Below are 23,086 nucleotides of genomic sequence, written 5' to 3' on the forward strand. Positions count from 1 at the left end.
TCAAAGCTCCCATCAATTTGGCCCCTTCCCAAATATCCACACTTGATTTTCCCATGACACCCCATTCCCTCCACCCCAAAAAGAAAATCACAGTCTTGCAAATGCATCCTTCTCTCTTAGCTCTTGCTTCCTACCAAGACGGAATGGAATATTCTCCTTCTTCCTTTCACCATTGAAATCCCACCTGTCTTATTCAGGAATCCTTCTCTCATAGCCAGAGACTTAATTAGTGTTTCTTAGACTCTAACTTTGTGCACCAAATCACTCAGCCTTTAGGGTAACAGTCGTTCTCCTGGCTGCAAAGTTAAGCTCTGTGAGGGTAGACATCAGTTAGGATGCTTTTGGTTGCAACCGATACAAAAATCTGATAAAAATTGGTGTAACCAATAAAGGGAATTTATTGGCTCACACACCTTAGCTTCTAGCAGTAGGGCCGCCTTCAGGCAGGGCTCAACACTGTCACCAAGAACCTGTTTTCTTTAGGTCTATCCTCTCTGGGAATAGCTTCAGTGTCCCAGAAAGACTCAGAAGCTCCCAGAACCTCAAGCTTTCTTATTTATGTATAGGAGGAAAAAGAAAGTCTATAACCCAGGATTTCCAACAAAAGTCTTGAGATTTATTCTGATTCCAGAGGCATGGGAACATGCCCATGCCCTGGTGGCCAGGGGATGGAATGTGCTGATGGACACACATGAATCGGGGGGTACAGTCAGCTTCTCCTAACCACACAGAGCCACAACAGAAACAGGAACCGGTGGAAGGGGGGGATGGATGTGGTAGAGACACCCACAAACGTCCCTGCATACTTTTTTGGTCTTCTCCACTGAACACAGTGCTGGGCACACAGCCGGTGCACAATGACCGTCAGATGCCTCAGATAGCAGCCTCCTCCTCTGGATGTTCAAATGAGAGCAGAATCTAGACTTCTGTTCCTTTGGTCCCCATTGTCCACTCCCACCACCCCAAGTGATCATTACACCTCTGCTCCTCAGCAGTCCTGTCTGTTACAGACAAACATGCCCACACTTTTGGTTATTTTTTTTTTAAACTAAAGACAAATTCTATCTTAGAGTCCTTAGGCCAACCAGTGGTTCCCTCCACTCCAGCCTCCTGCCCGAACCGGGTGAAGGCAGGTCAATAGCCTTGAGTCCCTGTGGGACCAGCTCCCTCCCGCACGAGACTCTCCTGGGATCCGTGAGGTCTGCGTACCGTGACGGACTCTTCCGGCAGAGGGGAAGCCTGAGCTTTCGGGGAATTGAGGTCGCACTGGCCTTTCCCGCCAGCACCCCCTCCCCAGAAAGGCGGAGAACTACCCGCTACTCTTTCGCCCCGCGCATGCGACCCAAGGCCCCAGCCCCCTCTCTGCACATGCTCAGTACACTCCCTCGGCCCAGCTGGCTCGCATCCATGGCAACCTGCTAGGCAACCAGGAGTCAGTTGGTCTGAGGTCGTGAACTCCAACCGTTGGAAGGGGCTGCGGCTGAGTTGGAGTTTGAGGCTGTGATAAGTCCCCTTGGGGTCAGAACCGCGGACTTGGGCAGGAGCAGACTCAACAGGGCCGTGGTGGGCTGGGCCAGCGGAGTGGGCTCTCGGGCCCTGGGTGGCAGCTGTCGCCTCTGAGCACGTCTACGGAGGCCACAGCCCTGGACTCTCAGCTCGGTGTAGTCCCGCAGGTGACTGGGTTAGGAGGGAAGTCTGTGGCTTGGGCTAGGGGTCAGCCACCAGGACTAGGATTTGCGAAGGGACGTGTGGTCTTACCCCCGAAGTCGCTACAACTGGGGTGGAGATGGGGGGGAAAGAGCTAACGCATGTGGAGCTACTTAAATATGCCAGGTGCTTTCCACATCTCATCTCCTGGGCGGTAACTGAAGCACCGAGGTGAAGTGAGCACGCAGCCAGCAGGCTGTGAAGGATTTACTACAGATAAATCCTTCTCTGAAATCCCAGCTCTTGCTCTTTCAACCCCTCCCCTATGTCCTGAGCTGAGCCTCCCCGGGCAGGTGATTCTGGGGACACCCTGCGCGTCGGTGGGACCGGGTGCGGCCGCAGAGAGGCCGCAAATCGCAGAGCTGAGCCCAGCCCCGGCCAGGCGCCCTCTCCTGGGCTGTGGGCTGCAACTCCGATAATAGTGCCGCTTGTTCTCAGGTGTTTTCTCCCAGGGCCATGGACTCCTCCGCAGGGCCTGGGATGCCTTTGCCCAAATACTGCAGCGTGGCCACAACCCTGAAGGCCCCTGCCTGGGCCGGCACTGCTCCTCCCTGGGACTTCTCCTTCGCCTGCCCTCTCGCCTCCCAAGCACCCTGGCTCACCTGGCAGAGCCCCCTCACCAGGTATCGATCTCGGCTTCCTTTTTCCTCTCTGTTCCTGGTTCTAGACGGTGGGAGAGATGGCCCAGGAGGGAGAGAGCTTGCTTCCTGGGAAGGCCGAAAGGGTTCTTTACCGTGTGGGCTCTGAGTTGGTTGGGGTTCAATATTCCCCTAGTCTAAACTGCACTCCCAGTGACATCAAGGGTTGACCTGGCTTTCATCCCACCTTTTAGCGGAGTGGCAGATGTCAGAGTTGGCATGTGTGAGGAAAGGCAGTCAGGCATCATCAGTTATAAAACTTCTAGCTCATTTTACCATCAGCTCTGAGACTTGCCGTGGGACTACATGAGAAATTAGGGTTTCTGCTACCAACCGCTAAGGTGAGGTCTCCAGGTTCCTCCTCAAGTTCCCTCAGTGTCCCTCAGTTATCCTGGTTTTTTGTGAATGGTATCCTTAGTTGGCTGTCTACAGTGTGAATACAAGAGGGGAAAGGAACCTCAGCCTATAAGCACATACAAGTTGTGCAAGTCCCAGGGATTCATGTCCATGCTATTCAAGTCAGTCTGCCCAGGTTAGAGACATGCCAGCCTGAACCCTTTAGCCCCTTTCTTGATTCAGCTGTATGGACCATCTCATTCAAAGCCTCAGTTAAGCATCCCTGCACCTGGGCTTGCCCACAAAGTAAACAGTTTTTTTTCAGAAACCCAAACCCTGACTCAACAATTCCCTACAGCTTGGTCCTGTCCACAAAATTTCCCAGAACTAGCTGCTCCTTTTTTCTGTCTCACAGCCTCTTAGCTCCTCCGTGCTTCCCGTGCTCAAACACCCCCTCCCCTCTCATTGCCCCACAGTGCTCAGCCTTCTTGCAGTTTTGCTCCTTTGGCATCACCATCCAAGCCTCCACGCCTCCTCGTGAAATCCCACACACCGCCTCAGGATTTCCCTTCCTGGAAGTCTTTCCTGGCCTGCTGTCTAGTCTCAGACCAGTACTCATAACCAGAATATATAAAGGCTAATCCCACCCTGATTACCTTGAAACAATGCCCAATCCTCAAACGACGGTTCCCTTCACTCTCCTCTCCTTCTGCCCCTTCCAGTAGTTTACCTTATCTTACTGGAAGTCACAGATTGCCACTCTTTACATGGATTTCTGTTCCATATTGCCTTATCTGTCATGCACACACCATGGCGCTGCTCAGATCTAACTCTGAAACGTGTTTCTTGATGGTTTTAGGGCTTGGTTTTCTCTACTCCCTAATTCCATTTGCTTTTTCCCAGATATGCATCTTATGACCCGTGTTTCCACATTGCTGACGCAGCATGGCAGGGGCCTGGCTGGCTGGGAAGAGGTGGAGATGCTGCGGACGCATGGGTCCTGGCAAGAAGGGAAGCAGGTGGCTTTTATTACAGGGCTCAGATAAAGGCTGCTCCCGAGGCAAGTCCGTAAGTCCCAACATCTCCCCGTATGCTCCTCTGGGTGGCCCTGCCATACCTGATATGCCTCAGCTGTGTGTGCCCAGCAGTTCAGTTTCTTGGATAAGCACAGATCTTCCGTGGGCAGGATGCAGAAGTGAAAACGTAATGTCAGTGAGTGCATTAATTTGCTAGGGCTGGGTAATAAAGTGGCACAAGCTGAGTGGTTTAAACAATAGAAATTGTCTCTTGGTTCTGGGGACTGGCAGTCCAGGTGTTGGCAGGGTTGGTGATTCTGAGGGCTGCGAGGGAGAATCTGTTCCATGCACCTTTCCTAACTTCTGGTGGTTTGCTGGCAATCTTTGGTGTTCCTTGGCTTGTAGAAGCATCCCCCTGATCTTGGCTTTCATATTTACATGCTGTTCTCCCTGGGTGCATGTCCGTGTTCAAATTTCCCCTTTTTGTAAGGACACCAGTCATTGGATTAGGGGCCCACCCTACTCAGCCATACTCAGTGTGACTTTGTCTTAAGTCATTACATCTGCAATGACCCTATTCCCAAATAAGTTCACGTTCTGGGGTACTAGGGGCTAGGACATCAACATATGAATTTGGTGGGGAAACTATTCAATCCATAACAGTGAAGAAAATATACAGTAAAAGCACTTTGTTCAGGAAAATTCAGTGTGTCAAATTATGGGTGCCAGCCTAAGGGAAAGAGGAGCAAAACGTGTGTACCTCATGTAAGCCTGTGTCCCTCCACACAGGAGCACGGTACCCGCATGCTGGGGCCAGGCCTGGGCTTTACTTTGGTGGCTACTTGCTTCTTTGGGATTTTCTCTTCCCACAAAGAGTCAGACTTTGTGAATGTGGATCCATAGAGGGAAACAAGTGTGATATCTAAAAATATATATAAGTTATAGAATTTCCAATCAAAAGTCATTTTGTCATTTTCAAGTAACTAATATGTAATTTCATATGAAATATTAACAGGGTTTTGCTCAAATATAGATCCTGTCTAGTGGTTTGATAAAAGTCAATTTGTAAGCTTGTTCTTTTAATTAGCTTAGTACTTCTCCTGCCCTCTCTGCCAGGCTGCTCATTTGCTTTCTTTGCCCAGCCTCCCCTCATGTACATAATGGCAGTGCAGAGGGCTGCTCCAACAGCCCCAGGCTGTCCTCGCCCGAGAGGCCCTGTGGATGATACCCCACCCCTGGCTGGCCGGGGACACAGGGACAACACTTCCTGGGAATGCTGGGAGGAGGGGGTGTGCTTGGGGAAAGATCCAGAGGACCCAGGTTACTCCTGTGAATTGCAGGCCAAATATAAAGATAGGAGAAAAACAAAACAGGAAAAGGAAGAGCACGGGACAGGAAAGGCAAGAAGTGATAAACAAGAGTTGCCACGGCAAGAAGCAGAGGGAAGAGCATCCGCCGCACAGCCGGCCTGTCTCTGCTCTAATGGGCTCCAGGGCAGCACCTGGCCCGGCCCCTTCCCTAACTGGGCCTTGCCGCACGGGAGGGAGACCCGGGGCCTGGCCCCAGGCGTTGTAGGGAACCTGGTGCTCCCTGTAGTACTTCCTAATGCCAGCTCTTATTCTGAGTGTTTTCTTTCGCACAGCTGGAGAGGCAGGGAGTCCTGCTGGTGGAATTTGAGGCTCCCCTTGTCACATGCCCAGGGCTGCCAGCCCAGCGGCAGAGCGTGGTCTTGGAGGAAGATGTCATTCAGTTCTCGCCATCCGTGGAATACTCACTGCGACTTGGGGACAAGGTGCTGGCACTCTGGGGACCAGACCAACAGCGCTATGGCCCCGGCACTGTTGTTTTGGGCTTGGAGGCAAGAGACCCCCAGAGAGGTAAGGGAGCTGCTCTGGCCTCCCAGTCCCCAGGAGCCAGGCTGGTGATCAGGCTGAGGAGAGAGCAAAGGGTGTCTCTTCAGCTTAGGGGTCTTAGAGGCTTAAAAAATCCTTACCCTTTCACTTGCAGCTTCGTCCTGAGGGTGGCCACACATAGACAAATCATATTTTTCAGATTATAAAATATTCTTTATCAGGGCAAAATAGCCCAAGGCTACTATGTCTATGTTGGTTACTTAACCTATGGTGTGGTGAGGTTATCCTGGGGTCACACCAGTACTCATGACTGGTCCCCCACCAAGTCGTCCAGGGACTAGGACAGTCCCCTTGTGCGAGGCTAGCCAGTCAGCATCGTTGTGTTCAGAGAAGCGACAGAAGGAGGTTTCTCCTTCCCTTCCCCCACCTGAGGATGCAGCTTGGTTTTGACGTGAAAACCAAGACATGGCAGCACAGGAAGGGGTGGTAAACATGGGGCAGGCGAGGAATGTCCCTGGCAGGCTTTCCAGGGAGAGGTGCGCACGGGCAGAAGCAGAGCAGAGGGGCTGTGATGAGGCTTTGCTTCTGGGGAGAGGAGAACCCTTATCCCATGATATAGAAGAGGCGGCTGTAACAAAATGGTGACCTTTTCTGTTATGTAGCATCCAAAGAAGAAGAAATTACTGTTCACTTCTGGAATGGCAGGACAGCCCCTGTGCCGCTTGGAGGGGTCAGGTGGGTGCCCCCAGCCGTCTGGAAGAAGGCTGTGGACAGGCTGCACAAGCCTTTCACCACGGAGCACCCCAGGCCCCTCCTCTGGGCCCCTTGCTGCTCTCTGATGGGGCCGGTCGCTGGATGTGTCACCGGTGGGCTTCCTCTGAGCACTCCGTTCCTGTGCCCTCCCTGCCACCCGCATGCCTACTGCCAGCTGCTGGGCCAGGGCTGCCTCTGCTGCTGCCCCTTGGCCGGACCCACCTGGTGGCCTCTAACCATAACCTCAGGGGTCACAGCCAGAGAGCATCTACAGGCGGAGCTGAAGCCCACGGCACAGCTTTTGCCCCTTGAGGATCCTGAGGAGGAAGAAGCAGCAGTGCAGCCTCCCATGGCTATTTCTTCCTCCTCTACCTCCTCTTCTTCTTCTGAAGAGGATCTGGAGAACAAGCTGGAGATGGGCCTTCCCCAGAGGCTGCTGGTGGACAGCACAGGCAACACGGCCCCCATCCTTCTTGAGGAGTCTCCAAGGAGGCAGGGTGGCCTCTGCCAGCCGGAATGGAGGTACTGGAGGAGAAACGGGTCTGAGCCGCATCCCAGGAAGCCAGGTAGACCTTTTCCTAAGGCAGGGCTGAGGCCCCCCGCTCCCTTCCCTCCCAGGTGTCTCTCAGGAATCTGATGCACATGTCCGCTGTGCTGGGATTGGAAGTAACACTTGGTCATGTCGAAGGGGGGGCTGTGATAAGAGGGAAACATGGGCTTTATTGATTAAATGGAAACCTAACAAGAAAGGATGGGCTGATCTTTGTGCTAAGGTTTGCATCCCTGTTTGACAACTGTCTTTTCTTTCTTCACTAGTCTCTACTGGCAGGACTCTGCCACTGTCCATTTCTACCCTCCCCTCCCTCGTTTTCCTTGGAGGCGTTGATTTTTCTCTAGATGTACAGTCAGAATGCCTCCAGGTGTTGATTGGAGTCTTTCAGTGCCCTGAGAAGCTCAGAAACAGGTCTTTAAACACTGGCCATTGGACCCTACTCTCCAGATGGGCCCCTTAGGAATTCAGAGCGGGAGGAACCAGGCACAGCCTTATGCGTCTCACTCTACCACTGAGAGGGGAGGCAGTGTCATTGTCATTGGCAACTTGCAGCCATCCCCAAACTTCTCTACCCAAACAACATGCCCTTGTAGGTTTATAGCAGTGTATCATTGATATGCCTCATGCCATGCTATCTAAATTCCCAGTGGGGCCCAGAAAGAGCAGATGCCTAAGGAAGCTGGCAGAGCTTTGTGAAGGAGGTGACTTGGATAAGCCAGCCCTAGACTAGATTCTTGGGGCCCTGCGCTGACAATTCAACCTTCAGTGAACTAAATGAACATTCACTCTGGGGCAGGGAGACTCCTCAGAATACCACCGCCAAGGGCATAAGGATCTGTAGGCACTGCCCACACTGGGACTCTTTGTGGGTCCCCATTGGAAGCCATTGCCCTATTTTCAGGACAGCTGCTCAACCAGAAGGACCTCTCAGCCCACGAGGATTTTAATCTTACGCCAGGAGTAAGGCCTTTATTAGTTTTCAGTTCCAGGAGGCTGAGAAATTGTTTCTACACTGAGAAACTTTCTTGGGGGACTCCTCTGGACCCCTGGGCTTTGGAGTGGGCAGGGATGGATGTGTTGGCTGCTGTTGTATTTTAGATGAGGGTTCCTTCCTTGGCTTTTGAGGTGTGCGATCTTTCCCCCACCTCTGAGAGGGAAATAAGTAGAGGGACGAGAATCTATAGCTATGACCAGCTGGGCTCTTCCTCCCCTCCCTGAGAGGACACCTTGTATTGAAAATATAAAGGTGGGAGCAGGGATAAGTGTTCCTGGGCCTCTTTCCTTGCAGTGAAAGGCCTTGGCAGAAGCTGCTTGGAAGCAGCTGTTTCTACACGGTATGCCCTCCAACAAGTGATAATATAAAGAAAATGGTGCCAAAGTCTAGAGTTTTCAAGCTAAATTCTCCATAGCTTCCACTGCCCTCCTGCTTCAGCACAGACTGGAGAAATAAAAGCTGTATCTCTCCAACAGGGAGGAGTCTCTGGGGCAGCAACTGAGGTGGCACGAGACCCAGTCTCAGGGAGAGGAATGCCAGTGGGGTAACCAGAAGGCCGTGGTGGTCAGACCTGCCCCAGGCTCCAGGCCTGCATTCCCATGCCTGTGCCTGCTCCATGGCGTTCTATCCAGACGGGTTCTAAACCTGACTGAGGCCAAACAAATCTCCCCTGGCCCCAAGCATACACCGCTCTTATCGCCACTACCCAGGCACCCACACCTACATTCAGCCTCTCTCCCCGCATCACCATATTTAAACAGATCCACTCTAAAGTTCCCCCCGCACCCAAATACATTATAATAATTGGCTATAACGAGAAATATAGTATCTTCAGGTACTTGGCCTGGCTTTCCTCTAGGTACTGGATCATTTGTTATGCTCTGGGCAAAGGTTAATTCTTGGAGCTGAACCGTGAGAATCAGTGAGCCTGCCCTCTGCCAGGTCCTACCTCTGCACCCAAAGCTATGGAGAGTATGCCTGCATGGGGCGTGGAGAAAGGGGCATCTCCAGCCCCCATCCCAGATGGAGTGCTGCACGCCACACTAACTAGCGAGGTGAACTGGTGAGGTGAAGCGTGTAAAATGACGTGTGTGCCTGGGCCAGAAACAATGGCAAATACCAGAGCTTTTCTTCTCTCCCCTCCAGATCTTGTATCCTTTTAAGGAAATGTGCCGCTTTGCTTCTCCTAACTGTGCTTGATTGCCATCAAGTACTGATGCTTCACAGTCTGGTCTGAGGCTCTACCTCTTAAGAATCCTCTTGTATGGGTCCTCCGCCCTCCAAATTTTTTGCTCCTTTTAGTTACAGGCAGTGAGGTTACTGTCTAAGACGAACCTAACAATCCTAGAGGGCCAGGATTCATGCCAGCAGTCATGCTGCTCTCCACCCTCGCTTATGACTGAAACAGGGTTCAGACAGTTAAGGGATTCTGTGATCCTTGATACAGTTCTACACAAGTCAAGTCTAATCCCATCAAAATGGTGGCATATTCAACTAACTGAATTTTGGGTTTAGGAACAAGACTTTGCAACATCGGGAAAGAAGAGAAGGGCAACAAACAACAGACAGTGAAAACTGCAGCAGTGGGGAGTCCCAGGGAGCTGGTCCTGGAAGCCACTGGCATGAAGCCACTACAGATCCTGCCAGAGGAAGCTGAACACAAAAAACTGAGTCGGGGTACTGCAGCACATCAGGGGGACTAGAATTACCCCTAAACTAAAAGCTCCAAGGATCTAGGTAAAGCAGATGGCTGGGAAGGGGCTTCTGAAGGACTCCTTCCATGGTTCTTTGACCTTTTGGGGTCACACCACTTTTGAGAATGATAAAACCTATGGCCCCTCTTCCCAGAAAAATGCACACACCCACAATTTTGCATATGATTTCAGAAGGCTTACAGAACCCACGAATTTCATCACTAGGGGTGCAAGGATCCCCAGTTAAGTGACCCCTCTACCCTATGGTGGTGGGCATGGGCCTGCTTTACTAGGCCCTCGGTCCGTGAGAGTCTCGTCTTTGCTAGGAATGCGAATACAGCTCTACTTAAACCTTTGTATTCTTTTTTTTTTTTTTTTTTTTGATGTGGACCATTTTTAAAGTCTTTTATTGAATTTGTTGCAATACTGCTTCTGTTTTATGTTTTTTTGGTGTTTTGGCTGTGAGGCATGTGGGATCTTAGCTCCCCGACCAGGGATAGAACCCGCACCCCCTGCATTGGAAGGTGAAGTCTTAACCACTGGACCGCCAGGGAAGTCCCCAAGCCTTTGTTTTCATCATATAAAACACTGGCCTTTTTTCTGAGTAAAGACATGTTCAAAATGAGGTGACTCCCTAGGCAACTAAACTGAGAGATGCAACAATACTGTTGGTGTGGTAGCTTAAAGATGTTTAGGACACATCAATGACTTTGTAATTTTAAGGATCGAAAGTCACTGATTTTAAAGTCACCATAAGACTCTCAGGATTTTTTTTCTCTTGTAGGAAGGTGAAGAGTAGATACCTGAGGAGGAGTTAGTTACAAAGTGGCTGACACAAGGCCTTCTTCTACGGAAATGGTACAGTGCAGGCCACAGGTGATAGTCTGATAAGCAGCAGCATCTTCACCCCAGGAAGACATCCCTGCAGATGAGTGGCAGGAAGGCACCTGTCCTAAGGGCACAGGAGTGTGGCGGCCCTGGCGAGGGCTCCCTGCCAGGGGCCTGGTGCGATCTGCTTGAGGATGCCTCTTCCACAGAAGCTACAGAACATGGTTGGCCTGCTTTGGGCAAATGTGTCCACAGCCTCTCTGCCATCTTTTCATAAAGCCTCAGTTGTACATGAGCAACATTTTGTTTGACTTCTTAATGCCAATAAAAAGGAATTCTCTTCATTTCCAAATTTCTTACTTTATTATCATAATTAACCTTTACTTGGAAAGCAAGCAGTAAAAACTATTCAGACAGCATCATTACATTATTACTTCAGGCAGAAGAGGGTGAGGGGACTTTCAAGTTAAAATAGGCACTGAAAGAGACAAACTCCAGTTCCTAGGAAGGCTCACCCTCTACAGTCAGTCAGCATTAAAAGCAGGATTAATGTGTAAATTTTAAGAGGACATATGGTAACTTTATTCTTCTTGATACTTAAAAAACAAACAAAAAAAAAGGTGATGTCTGTGATGGTCAACATCATATGAGGAAGACCAAGTCCACACTTTGTCCTGAATCAACTGCTACCACGTGAGTCTTCTTGGTCAAGTCATTTACACCCACAGTGACGGAATAGGTCCCTGGATATACTTCTATGTAGAGGTCCTTAGAGATGTCCTCAGCCTGGAAGGAAAAGTGGATATTAGCAGTTTAGAGATTTTATGTCCCAGTGCCGTCAGGGCACCTCCACCCGGCTCCCTCTGTGTGTGATGGAGTGAGGTACTAACGTGGTAGATGGAGGTTCTGCTTTCAAGGCTTGGCTTGGCAACGTAATAGGACTGCCATTTAGGCCAGTCTCAGCCTCTCCTTATGCTTGTTTCCTTATTTCTAAAATTAGCTCACAAATAAGCATGTATGTGAAAACACTAAATTGTTATAGGAACATGAAGGATCATAAAAGGAACACTCTGGTTGGAGTAGAAAGGTTAAGAATCAGGTAGAGGGAAAGGCTAATGACGATTGCTTTGGGGCTCAAAAGTAGGCAGTGGCACTTGTTATCACAGATCAGCAGTAATGGCAAGGCGCTGTGGGATAATGAGAAGTATTCTTTTTTTTTTTTAATTTTTTATAGCTACTTTATTTATTTCTTTATTTTTGGCTGTGTTGGGTCTTCAGTTCGTGCGAGGGCTTTCTCCAGCTACAGCAAGTGGGGGCCACTCTTCATCACGGTGCAGGGACCGCTCTTCATCGCGGTGCGCGGGCCTTTCACCACCGCGGCCCCTCCCGTTGCGGGGCACAGGCTCCAGACGCGCAGGCTCAGCAGTTGTGGCCCACGGGCCCAGCCGCTCCGCGGCATGTGGGATCCTCCCAGACCAGGGCCCGAACCCGCGTCCCCTGCATTAGCAGGCAGACTCTCAACCACTGCGCCACCAGGGAAGCCCGAGAAGTATTCTTTTTAACTGTGCTTTGCTAAATTCATTATTAGGAGGATGAAACATTTCTTTTCACCTAAAGCTGAGAACACTATGAGTAGATTCCACTTTGTCATGCAGAAAGTCAGCTGGCTGGCTAAAGCCCTCCCTTGGAGACCAGTTCTCCTATACAGATGGTCCCCGACTTACAATGGTCAGACTTATGGTTTTTCGATTTCATGATAGTGTGAAAGTGATATGCATTCAGTAGAAACCGTACTTCAAATTTTGAATTCTGATCTTTTCCCGGGCTGGCGATGTGCACCACAATACTCTCTCGTGATGCTGGGCAGCGGCAGTGAGCGATCTCCCAGTCAGCCACGAGGATCACGAGGGTAAACAACTGATACACTTATAACCATCCTGCACCCATACAACCAGTCTGTTTTTCACTTTCAGTACAGCATTCAATAAATTATCAATACATGAACTATTCAAAACTTTATTATAAAGTAGGTTTTGTGTCAGATGATTTTGCCCAACTGCAGGGTATGTAAGTGTTCTGAGCACGTTTAAGGTAGGCTAGGCTAAGCTATGACGTTCAGTAGGTTAGGTGTATTAAATGCACTTTTAGACTTCCCTGGTGGCGCAGTGGTTAAGAATCCGCCTGCCAGTGTCGGGGACACGGGTTCGATCCCTGGTCCAGGAAGATCCCACATGCCTCGGAGCAACTAAGCCCGTGCACCACAACTACTGAGCCTGCGCTCTAGAGCCCGTGAGCCACAACTGCTGAGCCCGTGTGCCTAGAGCCCGTGCTCTGCAACAAGAGAAGCCACCACAATAAGAAGCCCACACACCGCAACAAAGAGTAGCCCCCGCTCTCTGCAACTAGAGAAAGCCCGCGCGCAGCAACGAAGACCCAACACAGCCAAAAATAAATAAATAAAAATTTAAAAATAAAAAAATAAATGCACTTTCAATTTATGATATTTTCAACTTACAATGGGTTTATCGGGACGTAAGTCAAAGAAGATTGATACTGCAACACACTGGAAGCTGGAGTTAATGGAAAGATTTATGTTTAGAGCTGAGCTGAGCACAAGCCATCCTCCAAGGACAGACTTCATGCCTGGCTGGGAAGTGGTCATGGCAGATGTGCAGGCAGAGGAAGGGTCTCAGCTCAAATGGCCAAAGAGCAAAGTCACAAACCAGAAAAGAGCCTGTAATTAAGAGCCAGAGCGCCTATCCCACAACTGGGAGACCACTACAATGCTTACTCAATGCTCAGAAGGAGCCACAGGCAGAAGCTGTCATTTCTACATCACCCCTGGGGGCGGGGGGCAGGTGGACCAAACTACTGGCCAGTAAATTCTGCTAGGAGGAATAAATGATAATATTTATACTTTTATGAAACTTCCTCTCTTTCCATCTTGCAAATAGATTTGAAGCCAAGGTTTTCCGAAGCTGCTTTATGCTATATCCTTTCATGCCCAGTTACTGCAAAATTGGAGGCTTATCATCATTTAACTGACGTGAATGTGTATGACAATGCCACAACTATTTATTGGTCATCAACTATGAAAATAAACAAAAGGAGGTTTCAGAAAATACAGCTTTATCAGAATTGCAGAAAGCCAAGGATGCTTCAATTGTCTGCATAAAAGGGGCAAGATTGGCATCTGTGATTCCAACACTGTGAACATCAGGAAGATTAGCATTACCAAAATACAGTAAGTATTGGAGGCATCTAAGCCTAACAACTTGTACTAAAAGCAGAATAGTCTTAGTTGCTACTAACTCTAGTATATTCTGAATCCTGGCTAGTAGCACACTGTATACAAACAAAAATTAAGCAAACGATTGCAGCAACACACCAGAGTTCCATTCCTCAGAATTCCAGCCCTTCCAAGTTCCAAAAGATTCCCTGGGTTCATGAACTAATGAGTATTTTATCCTAAAAACATCACTGTATGTTTTCACAGAGAAACATTTGTGGAAAATAGGAACAAATCTCTTCAAATGTTTTGGAACCTGATCTAACCAAATGTATACGTTGCAGAATTTCAGCAATGGTTTTCACTTTGTAAGCAGGAGGGTCAGGCCCCTCCTGCTGCTTGAACAGATGGTGGAATTCCAACAGGACCCACTGCCAGCCCAGCTGAGCTGTAGGAATGGAGATATGAATACTTTGCATTCTTTCCAACCGCAACTATGAGTTCAGGCACAAAGAGTATCCCTGAAATTTCAAGTGAAGGAAGGATACCAAGAAAACATAATTTTACACTGAACTAAAATGTTGTACACTGTCCCCAAGGGTAAAAATATCCCAACTTAAAAATACTATAGATCCAGTACAAAGAACCCTATAGTAACCAGATCAGTTCATGGAATTGCAGTGGTGGTGGAGCCCAGTACCCTAGAAGCTCTGTACTCACAGGCTGGGATGCCTCTAGTGCACACTCTGATGCCTGACGGATGCCTCCGACACCAAGGGGGGTGTCTTTTCTCTGAAGAGTAGGTAGAAACATTGATTAGGGCCCAAACTTTGACTTCTGGATGGTAGAGAGAAAATTTTTCCTACTTAATTAGGAACTAACAATTGTTCTGTCAGTGTTTTCCAAGTTGTCACCTAAGTTCTTAAGGCTTTTAGTGAATTCTGTGAAGTATTTTTAGTCAGATGTTTACCATGATTACCTTTTATCCTTACATGGGCTTTGGACTCAGATAGACCTGAGTTTGAATCCTATCTCTGTCATTTACTGAGAGGGACAGATTAATTTCTCTAAGCCTTGGTTTCCTAGTCCATAGCTTCGGGATACTACACTGTAAGGAAGATCTAAAGTGCAAAAGTGATCGACATTTAACAGGCTTTCAGAAAATAGAATTCTCTTCCAAGGTTCTCCCAGCAGTGGGAGTACTAGAGGGGAAGAGGCTGAACTGAGAAAGTCAATTTCCCTTAGATGCACCAATTTACGTTTTATAGGAAGGGATGGGAGGGATACGAATGACTCTTGCCCACATGTAACTCCCTTAGGGTCAAGCACTCTTAAGAGGGCCTAGGCCAGGCCAGAAGAGGAAGCCCAGGATCCAGGCTCTGGTGCTACCCCTTGTACCCCAGGCCAGGGAAACAGAATGGCTCACATCCCTGCAGCCACTCTCCCATCCCTTCCCTAAACCCACAGGCCAGAGAAGTCAGGAATCCAACCTGTGGATTAGACTCTGAACTTAAGTTTGCTATCTTTGAGTACAATCAGGGGAGCTTAAAAAGAAAAACAAAAGCAAAAAAACCCCTACTCTCCCCAGAAACAATAACAAAGGACTCCTGTTGAATCAGTTCAACAAGTAGAGTCTTTGGCTTCCCAGAGTGACATGTGGTAAAATACAGGTAATTTGCAGTGAGAGGCCTGTAATTGTTATCTTTAGGAAAAGCATTTTGTTAAAAGAAACCCCCTCCTTGCATTTCTTTTTTTAAAATTACCAAAGACATGATACTTATCACTACCTTAGAGTGAAATATGTGATTATTAAAAATCTCTTTCATATCCCTAGATGTAGAAGAGGATATTTGAAGCGCTTTTCGTTAAGCCTGTCCACGAATCCCTTGGCCCAGGACTGCAGGTTCAACTGAAGATCCGACAATGGCATCAATCTCATATTTTGGACAAAAACTCCTATGTCATGTTCATTGCTGTAAGTTCTCTAAGGCTGGGAGGTGATACATTTCCGTTGAGCGCTGTAATGCTGAGTCACCCAGGCATCCAATAATACAATCCAGCAGGAGCTCCAAGATGTAGGGCCTCCTATCTTGGGAAGCTGAGGGCACAGCACAGCACAGCTGAGGATACATACCTGACCATTCCCAGTGTCCGAGCACAAGTGCAGCTTCGACTTCCCTCTGTGATAACGATAGACGTGGGTTGCCCCTCCTTCCTCTGGCACAGATGAATAATATTTCTAGAGAAGTAATGTGAAAGATGTTGGGTAACCAAACAGATTGGTCAAATTTTCAAAAAACTCCTTGTTACTTGGGCAAAGTATGGTTAAGGAGGGAGGCAAGAGAGCAAAGGTTAATTACCTGCCCTCTTGAGAGGCCTCTGAAGTCATATAACAAATCTTAGCCCGTGTAAAGTGGCTGCAGAGAAGGAAACTGCACTTGGCCTTACTTTGCTGCCATCTGCTGCCTCTGTAGGGCAAGAACTCCGGCAACTCAAGCTGGGTAGGACCATGCTCTCTGCCAGGTTAAATAATTTTCACAACATCCTCACCCCGAGGTCAAATACACAAGCCCTTTCATCTCCTCTCATGACAAGTTCTGACAAACAGGTCTGTGTTTACTAAGTCTCAGACAAGGACAAGAGAAGAGAGAGGTGCATATCCTTGAGATTTAGAAATACAACAGGAAATGTAACATAAACCCAACAGCTATGCAGCCATTCTCCCTATGCAAAGGAGGGGAGGGAGAAGACTCCGATTTAAGCAAAAATAATCCAAAGGATCAGAATGCAGTTTTTTTCTTGTCTACTTCCTTCCTCCCCCTCAAAGTTAACCTTAGACTTGCCCCTGATTGTGACTAATGATGAGGACAACATAAGCCTGCTTGTTTTGAACAAAGGGTGGGGACAATGTTTAAGGCAAGAGACCAAAAGAATGAGAAGCTGCGGAAAGCACGTCAGGACATGACTCTAATGATGTAATTTAGGGGATGCTTCAAAATTTTGAAAGCAAACTCAGAACACTGTTCTTAATTCTATTTCTAGAAAGCTGAGGGGTTCTGAGCCTCCATTCCTTAATGGAGATTTGAACTAAAGCATGAACTGAAAACCAAAATGAAGAACACCAATTTACTAAACCTCAAACCAAAGACAAATATTATTCCTTTTACTGAACCATGAACCAAAGCGTTTAACTTGATCACTTTACAGTAGAGCCAAAGTTATGGATTTTTCTAAAACCATTTAACAAAATAAAAACATAAAAATACTCTCTGAACCATATCTCACTGGTTGGAATCCTATTCTTGGAGTCACAAGGATTTTAAAAAAGATGTAGAAATATTAGAGATTTTTTGAATCTTAATATTCATTATGAAATTGAAAAGCAGGACAGAAACAAGGTATTCTCTTCCTTCTGCCATGCAGACCAAGCACCCTTACAACCACGTAAGAATCATAAAATGTTAAGGCTGGAAGAGACCACAGAGTCTGTTTTAATTCCTAGAAGACAGAGAGTACCTTCCATGCAGGTGATTTTCTTGAATGTTGGCTGCCTGCCTTCAACATTCCCTCAAAATACTTAAAGACGACCTTAGTGTATGGTTTTGAGAAGAGCGCCTTTAAAACCTTTGTTCACTCACTTCAATGAATGGGACCAAAAATCTCACATAAGTCCCCTGTGCTACAGTTTATGACAATTTTCTGGTGTTCATCTCTCAGTGGAAACCAAAGAAGCAGACTATAAGGGCTGGAAAGGACTTGAAACATCGTCATTTTACCATGTGGGAAGGTAAGGCTGAGAGAGACTAACTAGCCTAAGGCATTATAGCCAGGAAGTGGCAGAACACAGGTCTGATTCCTGGGAGGCTGCTCCTGCCATTAAGCCACACTACCTCTGATGAGGGCACTGCATCTGTGCCACATAACCACCTCTGTGGCCAACAAGTGATATGGACCCAAAGGGGCATACTTAAAAACTACATTACCAGGGGGACTTCCCTGGTGGCCAGTGGTTAAGACTCCGTGCTTCCAATGCAGGGGGTGCAAGTTGGTTGGGGAACTAGGATCCCACATGCTGTGTGGCCACACACACACACACACAAAAGCATACTACCTTACCAGGGACTTGTAACAGAGATTAAGATCTAATGGAGGGATTTTGTTTCAGTTTTTGCTTTGAAAAGAGAGAGGCTCGGTTCCAGTTTAGAATGATCTTACTGATTTAAAAAAAAAATTTCAGTTCAAAGTTTTAAAAACCCCTAATATTCGGACTTGTTTTGGAATTCAGCAAATAAGCCCTGCCCTCCGAAACAATAATGAGGGCAGATCTTTTCTGGCTTGTGCATTGCTGTATCCTCGTAACAGTTAAAGTTAGGCATTCAATATTTGTTGAATGAATGCTAACCTGGATTTATCACCTGGTTTAAATCCTTGGCTGATTACAACCTGCCCATGAAGGCAGGGCAGGGTGAACAGGCAGTCTCCAGATTCTCCCTAAATTCCACAAAAATCCACTTTATGATCCATCAGCAGGCAGATCAGGAGCATGACTTTGGCTTACACCAACTTACCCCACACTGACTTGAAGTATAGTCCATGAATTCAGCCATTGTTCTGAAGGAAGCACTGAGGGTTGGGTGTCTTTCTTCTCTCTATTTGAATAAACGGCAAGTCACAGGTGAGATCTGTATTCCCTACTGGAGAAGGAAGTCATTTGGGGAATACCTTCCCTTTTACTTTTTGAAAGGCCTCTGCAAGTTTGTCAGTAAAAGGCTCTTACTGAGAAAGAATTCCAACTCTAAAAGGAATACACAGACATGCAATTTTTCCAGGACAAAGACAGGTTTGTTGGCTTTCCTCTAATATCAAATGATAGCCTGTAAGAATTGTTGTAAAAAGTAACCAACCAGGGCCGAGCACTAGCGGTCTCTAGCGGTATCCTAAAGCTAGCCAATAGGAATCTGTCAAATGTCAAGAGTTTTCAAAAGGCTTTCCGGTTCACTGTCCTGATACTTAACAGCTTCCGCCAAGGACAGGATCCCTCGGGTGCTGCTGTGTGGCGTGCCCTGGTTCTCAGCAAGACGCTGCTGAGCGAATGAATGGGCTGGTCCCGCAGCACTGGCGCCCTCACCTCTCCTGGGAGAAGGCGATGGGGGCCGGCTGCCGGCCCTCTTTCTCTGTAGGGCCGCTCCCGGGAAATGACCCCCACGCTGCCTGTGGGAAGCTCCACCGAATGCCAGTCCACCGCCCTCCTTTTGGCCCGCTCCAGCACTTCTTGACCCAGCCTAGCCGAGCGTTGCAGGGAACGTCGGTCCACCCCGTTCAGCGCCGCGGCCGCCAAACAGTTCTCCATGTCTCCCTGCGAGGGCACATACACACAAACACCGGCGGGTTAGCGGGCCTCCGGGACCCCGCTCCAGCTCGGGGTCGAACCCAGGGCCTCGATCTCCCCGGCGACCGCCGCCCCCGGCTCCGCCCAACGCGCTCTCCAGCGGGCTCGGTGTCAGGGGCGAAGGCATGCGCGGAGCCCCTCCATTTCCGACTCCCCCTCCCTCACTAGGAAGCCCTCACCCAGCCGGCCTCTCAAGGCGCATGCGCTCAGCGCCCGGTCGTCGAGGGGGGGCTGGGCCTGGAGCATCCTGCGCCGGCGCAGCAGGCTATTGGCGGTGAGGGGTCGAGGGGCGTGGCGGGGGCGGTGAAGCGCGCGGCCCGCACAGAACAAGCCTACTGTGTCCCGGCCGCCGCTCCTGTGAGCGGGTTGTCGGGCTAACTGCCGGAGCGTAGGGGGCGGAGCGGGGCCTGCCGGCTGGCGGGTCGCGGGAGCCGGAGTCGACCCAGTGGCTGAGGCTGTCTGTCCACGCTGTCGCAGGAGCCCCTGGGCCAGGAGCTGGCCCTTAGAGGTCGTCTCCGCCGCTTAACGCGGAGAACCTGTTGTAAAGTCAGGTGGTCTGTTGGGCTAAGAAATTGTGGGGAGTAAGACGCGTGCCTCCAGGCGCCTATTAATGCCTGGTCTATATTTTAGGATATCGCTACTGTAAAACCTCTTTTGTTTGGGGAGATGACTAGGATAGGCCAAACAGTGCGGCTGCCACAGTGGCGTTTGGAGAAGGGAGTCTGTCTGGCCAGCAGGCTGTGCGCTGTGGGATGTCCGGCCCACAGGGCCAGGGGTGCCTGCGTTGTGTGTAGGGTCTCTCGTAATCCCCTCGTGGTTGCTTCCTCACTCCTCCGGTGAGAAGTATAGACTCACACCTTTTTTTGGAGGCCGCTTCTCTCGGGGGCGGGGGTTCACCTTTCAAGAATAGTTGCCCCACGTTTAAATAAGGAGTCGTGCGTCTTTACCTTCCATTCCACGCCACCGGTTGTCTGGTAGGAGATACAGGGTCTCATTGTGAATTAGTGACTTCGCTACACCATCCTGGCGCGCAGCGAAGCCTTGTTGCTCAGGAGAGACCACTTTAAGGGACACGAGGAAATCCTCAGTGCTGAGCAGGTCTCCTCAGCAGATGGCTTGATTAGCAGTTCTGAGCTATCAGGTGTGTATGAGGATACTACTACAACCTCCATCTGCACTGTTGCTCATTTCCTGCTTTCCTCTCAGAGCGAAATTGAATGGAAGTCTTCATTATCCTCGGGATAGTTTTCATTGTAGGAATTTTCTAAAACTTTTCCTTCAGTAAGTGTTTATCAGGTGCCTCCTCTACAACATAGTGGTTATATGCACAGGATCCCAAATATCCAGTCTGGAGAGCTGAGTTTGAATTCAGACTCTGCCACTTTTTTGCTGTGTGATTCTGGGCAAACAAATTAACTTCTTTGAGCCTCACTTTTCCTCATCTCTATTCTAGAGGATACCAATAGTACCAATCTCCATAGACTGTGAGCTTCTTGAGGACATGGACCATATCTGCCTTATTTACTGAGTTTAAGAGGCAGCTAGTATTTTTTTTTAAACGTTTCTTTAATTAATTAATTAATTTATATTTATTTTTTTGGCTGTGTTGGGTCTTCGTTTCTGTGCGAGGGCTTTCTCCAGTTGCGGCGAGCGGGGGCCACTCTTCATCGCGGTGCGCGGGCCTCTCTCTGTCGCGGCCTCTCCCGTTGCGGAGCACAGGCTCCAGACGCGCAGGCTCAGTAGTTGTGGCTCACGGGCTTAGTTGCTCCGCGGCATGTGGGATCTTCCCAGACCAGGGCTCGAACCCGTGTTCCCTGCCTTGGCAGGCAGATTCTTAACCACTGCGCCACCAGGGAAGCCCAGCATCTAGTATTTTATCTGCCACAGAAGGGACTGAAAATAGCGACTGAATGCATGAATAGGGTTGCTGTAAGGATTTTGTGAGAGAATTCCTGTAAAATACTCAGCACAATGCCTTGCCAAAAATAAGTGCTCCATAGATATAGCTACCATTACGTGCCAGGTACTGTCCTAGGAGTGGTGGAGAATACAAAGTATAAAGGAGAACTTAAAAGAGGGAATGATGCACATAAAATCTGTAATGCTAGGAATGAAATATTAAGATTTTGTTCATAAGCTGTTTGCTGTAAGATTGATCCAGATAAGTGCTACGAAGCTTAGAGGAGAAATATATATTGTTCAGCTGGGGGATCAAGAAAGGTTTTGTAGGAAGGAAACATTTGAGCTGGGCCTTGAAGGATGGCCTAGGAGTTAATGGGGGAAGGGGTAGTTAAGATACCTGTTAATTGCTCTTATAATGAATGTAGTTAGGGGTGAGATAGAATTTGTTCTTCTTTTATTATTTGTGGATTTCAAGATCCTGGCTCCATAACTGTTACCTGTGTCTGTGTAACCATGAGCAGACTACTTAACTGTTCTATACCTCAGTTTTGCCATCTATAAAATGGGAATAATAACAGTACATTCCTCATAGGGTAGTTGTGAGGATCAAATAAGTTAATATATGTAAAGTGCTTTAAATAGTACTTGGCACATAGTAAATGCTCAATAAATATTAGCTAGTATTATTATCTTCATCAGACTTCAGCCTTGTCTCCCAATATGCCCTCACTCATCTGAGACTACATCTATACTGCACCACACTTGACTCTCTTCCCCAGGATTCTATTACTACTCTCCACTCCCAATTCCATTCCAGTTGAAGCATTATCTTTTTGTCAAGGGAACTTTTTGAAATCTTCCATGATTCCCAGGTACAACCTATGTTTTCGTGGCTTTTTTTTTTTTTTAATATTGTACTTATCCCAATCTGATTTAAATTATATATAGTTCTGGTTCGTTCTCTCCTATCAGCTTATAAACTTCTTGAATGTGGAAACTGTTCCTTATTTGTCCCTAAGTATCCAGGGACTGTTGGAGCAGTAGGTGTTCAATAGATATTTGTTGAATTTACTGATTGAATTTTTAATTTAAATAGATTCCTTTTAGGCCAGATAAGAATTGGCTTCTTAAAAAAAACCACCTACATACACTTTAATGAATTCAATGAATATTCAGTTGTAACTAATTTTCCCAGAATTTAACATTTAGAAATATATGGGAAAGAAGTTGCTTGGAATGAAACTGAAGCCTGAAGACTGACATGAAATTAAATCTTTGTGTTTGTCTTTATGTTTATAAATATGTATATGTATATATATATATATTTAAAAATAATTTCAACGTTTGTACTGTATGCCACAGATTGAGAGAATCCTTTTTCTCTTTTTTAAGATTGGATGGAAAAAACTGATGGAACATGACCTGCCATCAGGGCCCTTGTGAATCAAACACAGCCCAAGCCAGGTACTCCTGAAAGCCACTGGTAGAGACTTAGAAATGGACCAACAAATAGAGGGAGGGCATATAATCAGGAATGTACCTGATCATTGATGGAGAAAGAAACCATTGGTATAAGTCTTCCATGATTTCTCTCTTCATAAGGGTAAATTCATTACAGAGAACACATAGAAGTTATTTGCCTAGGTTATGTTTGGGGGAATAGATGACTGGAGGAAGCCTCTATTCCTGAGATCTGAGGAAAGAGATTGATGCCATATTTGGGACTTTTTGAGGACAAAAAGCAAATCTAGTGAGGAGCAGTGTAAATTCTTTTTCTCTACGTGGAGGGGGCAAAAAAGGGTTAAAAACGTAGGATGCAAAAGTGGGTGTCATGCCAGTTAGACAATGATTTATGCTGCACATACCAAAGAATGTATAAATCATTTTATCTGACAGGTGGTATTTTTATTTCTTCAGCAGACTTAGAGAGCTTTAGAATCATTATAGCTTTGTAAAGTAGTATTACAGTCATTAGATCATGACTGAGTGAGTCATTAGATCATTCATTTTGCCTGGTTACATCAACTCATTGGGTTATTGGGGAATGAAAGAAACTCATCAAAATTGTCATCTCAATTATATAGATTAAAGAAAATGAATCCAACTTCTGAGAATTAGCTTTCACAAAATGTTAAAAATTGACTGGAAGTTAAAAAATTGGTTGCAGAGCAGGAATGATTAGTGAAAAGTTTTG

The 23,086-nt window shown here is 47.6% G+C and overlaps 2 protein-coding genes across 8 annotated transcripts; one reads left to right on the plus strand and one right to left on the minus strand.

Annotated features, from left to right (window-relative positions):
- The first annotated feature begins 1,456 nt into the window (after window positions 1-1,456).
- C9H11orf16 (chromosome 9 C11orf16 homolog) lies at window positions 1,457-10,708 on the plus strand. Of its 2 annotated transcripts, none has more exons than XM_057553983.1 (7): window positions 1,457-1,673; window positions 2,146-2,330; window positions 3,585-3,749; window positions 5,340-5,574; window positions 6,213-6,869; window positions 9,366-9,587; window positions 10,329-10,708. In XM_057553983.1, exons 3-6 carry the CDS (start codon window positions 3,627-3,629, stop codon window positions 9,551-9,553), a joined length of 1,203 nt encoding a protein of 400 aa, XP_057409966.1. In that variant the 5' UTR covers window positions 1,457-1,673; window positions 2,146-2,330; window positions 3,585-3,626; the 3' UTR covers window positions 9,554-9,587; window positions 10,329-10,708. The 2 variants fall into 2 exon arrangements, with proteins under 2 accessions (XP_057409966.1, XP_007172865.2); XM_007172803.2 differs by having other exon boundaries at window positions 3,585-3,741.
- Window positions 10,709-10,716: 8 nt separating this feature from the next.
- On the minus strand, window positions 10,717-19,293 carry AKIP1 (A-kinase interacting protein 1). 6 transcript variants are annotated; one of them, XM_057553985.1, is made up of 6 exons: window positions 19,170-19,293; window positions 18,617-18,957; window positions 18,170-18,250; window positions 15,736-15,840; window positions 12,888-12,942; window positions 10,717-11,158 (listed from the first exon to the last, which is right to left on the minus strand). In XM_057553985.1, exons 2-6 carry the CDS (start codon window positions 18,949-18,951, stop codon window positions 11,015-11,017), a joined length of 720 nt encoding a protein of 239 aa, XP_057409968.1. In that variant the 5' UTR covers window positions 18,952-18,957; window positions 19,170-19,293; the 3' UTR covers window positions 10,717-11,014. The 6 variants fall into 6 exon arrangements, with proteins under 6 accessions (XP_057409968.1, XP_057409971.1, XP_057409969.1 ...); XM_057553989.1 differs by lacking the exon at window positions 19,170-19,293 and adding an exon at window positions 14,322-14,393 and having other exon boundaries at window positions 10,927-11,158; window positions 18,730-19,112; XM_057553988.1 differs by lacking the exons at window positions 12,888-12,942; window positions 18,617-18,957; window positions 19,170-19,293 and adding exons at window positions 14,322-14,393; window positions 18,974-19,163.
- Window positions 19,294-23,086: the final 3,793 nt, after the last annotated feature.

The sequence above is a fragment of the Balaenoptera acutorostrata genome, chromosome 9 (genome assembly GCF_949987535.1).
Source record: "Balaenoptera acutorostrata chromosome 9, mBalAcu1.1, whole genome shotgun sequence".
Classification (NCBI taxonomy): domain Eukaryota; kingdom Metazoa; phylum Chordata; class Mammalia; order Artiodactyla; family Balaenopteridae; genus Balaenoptera; species Balaenoptera acutorostrata.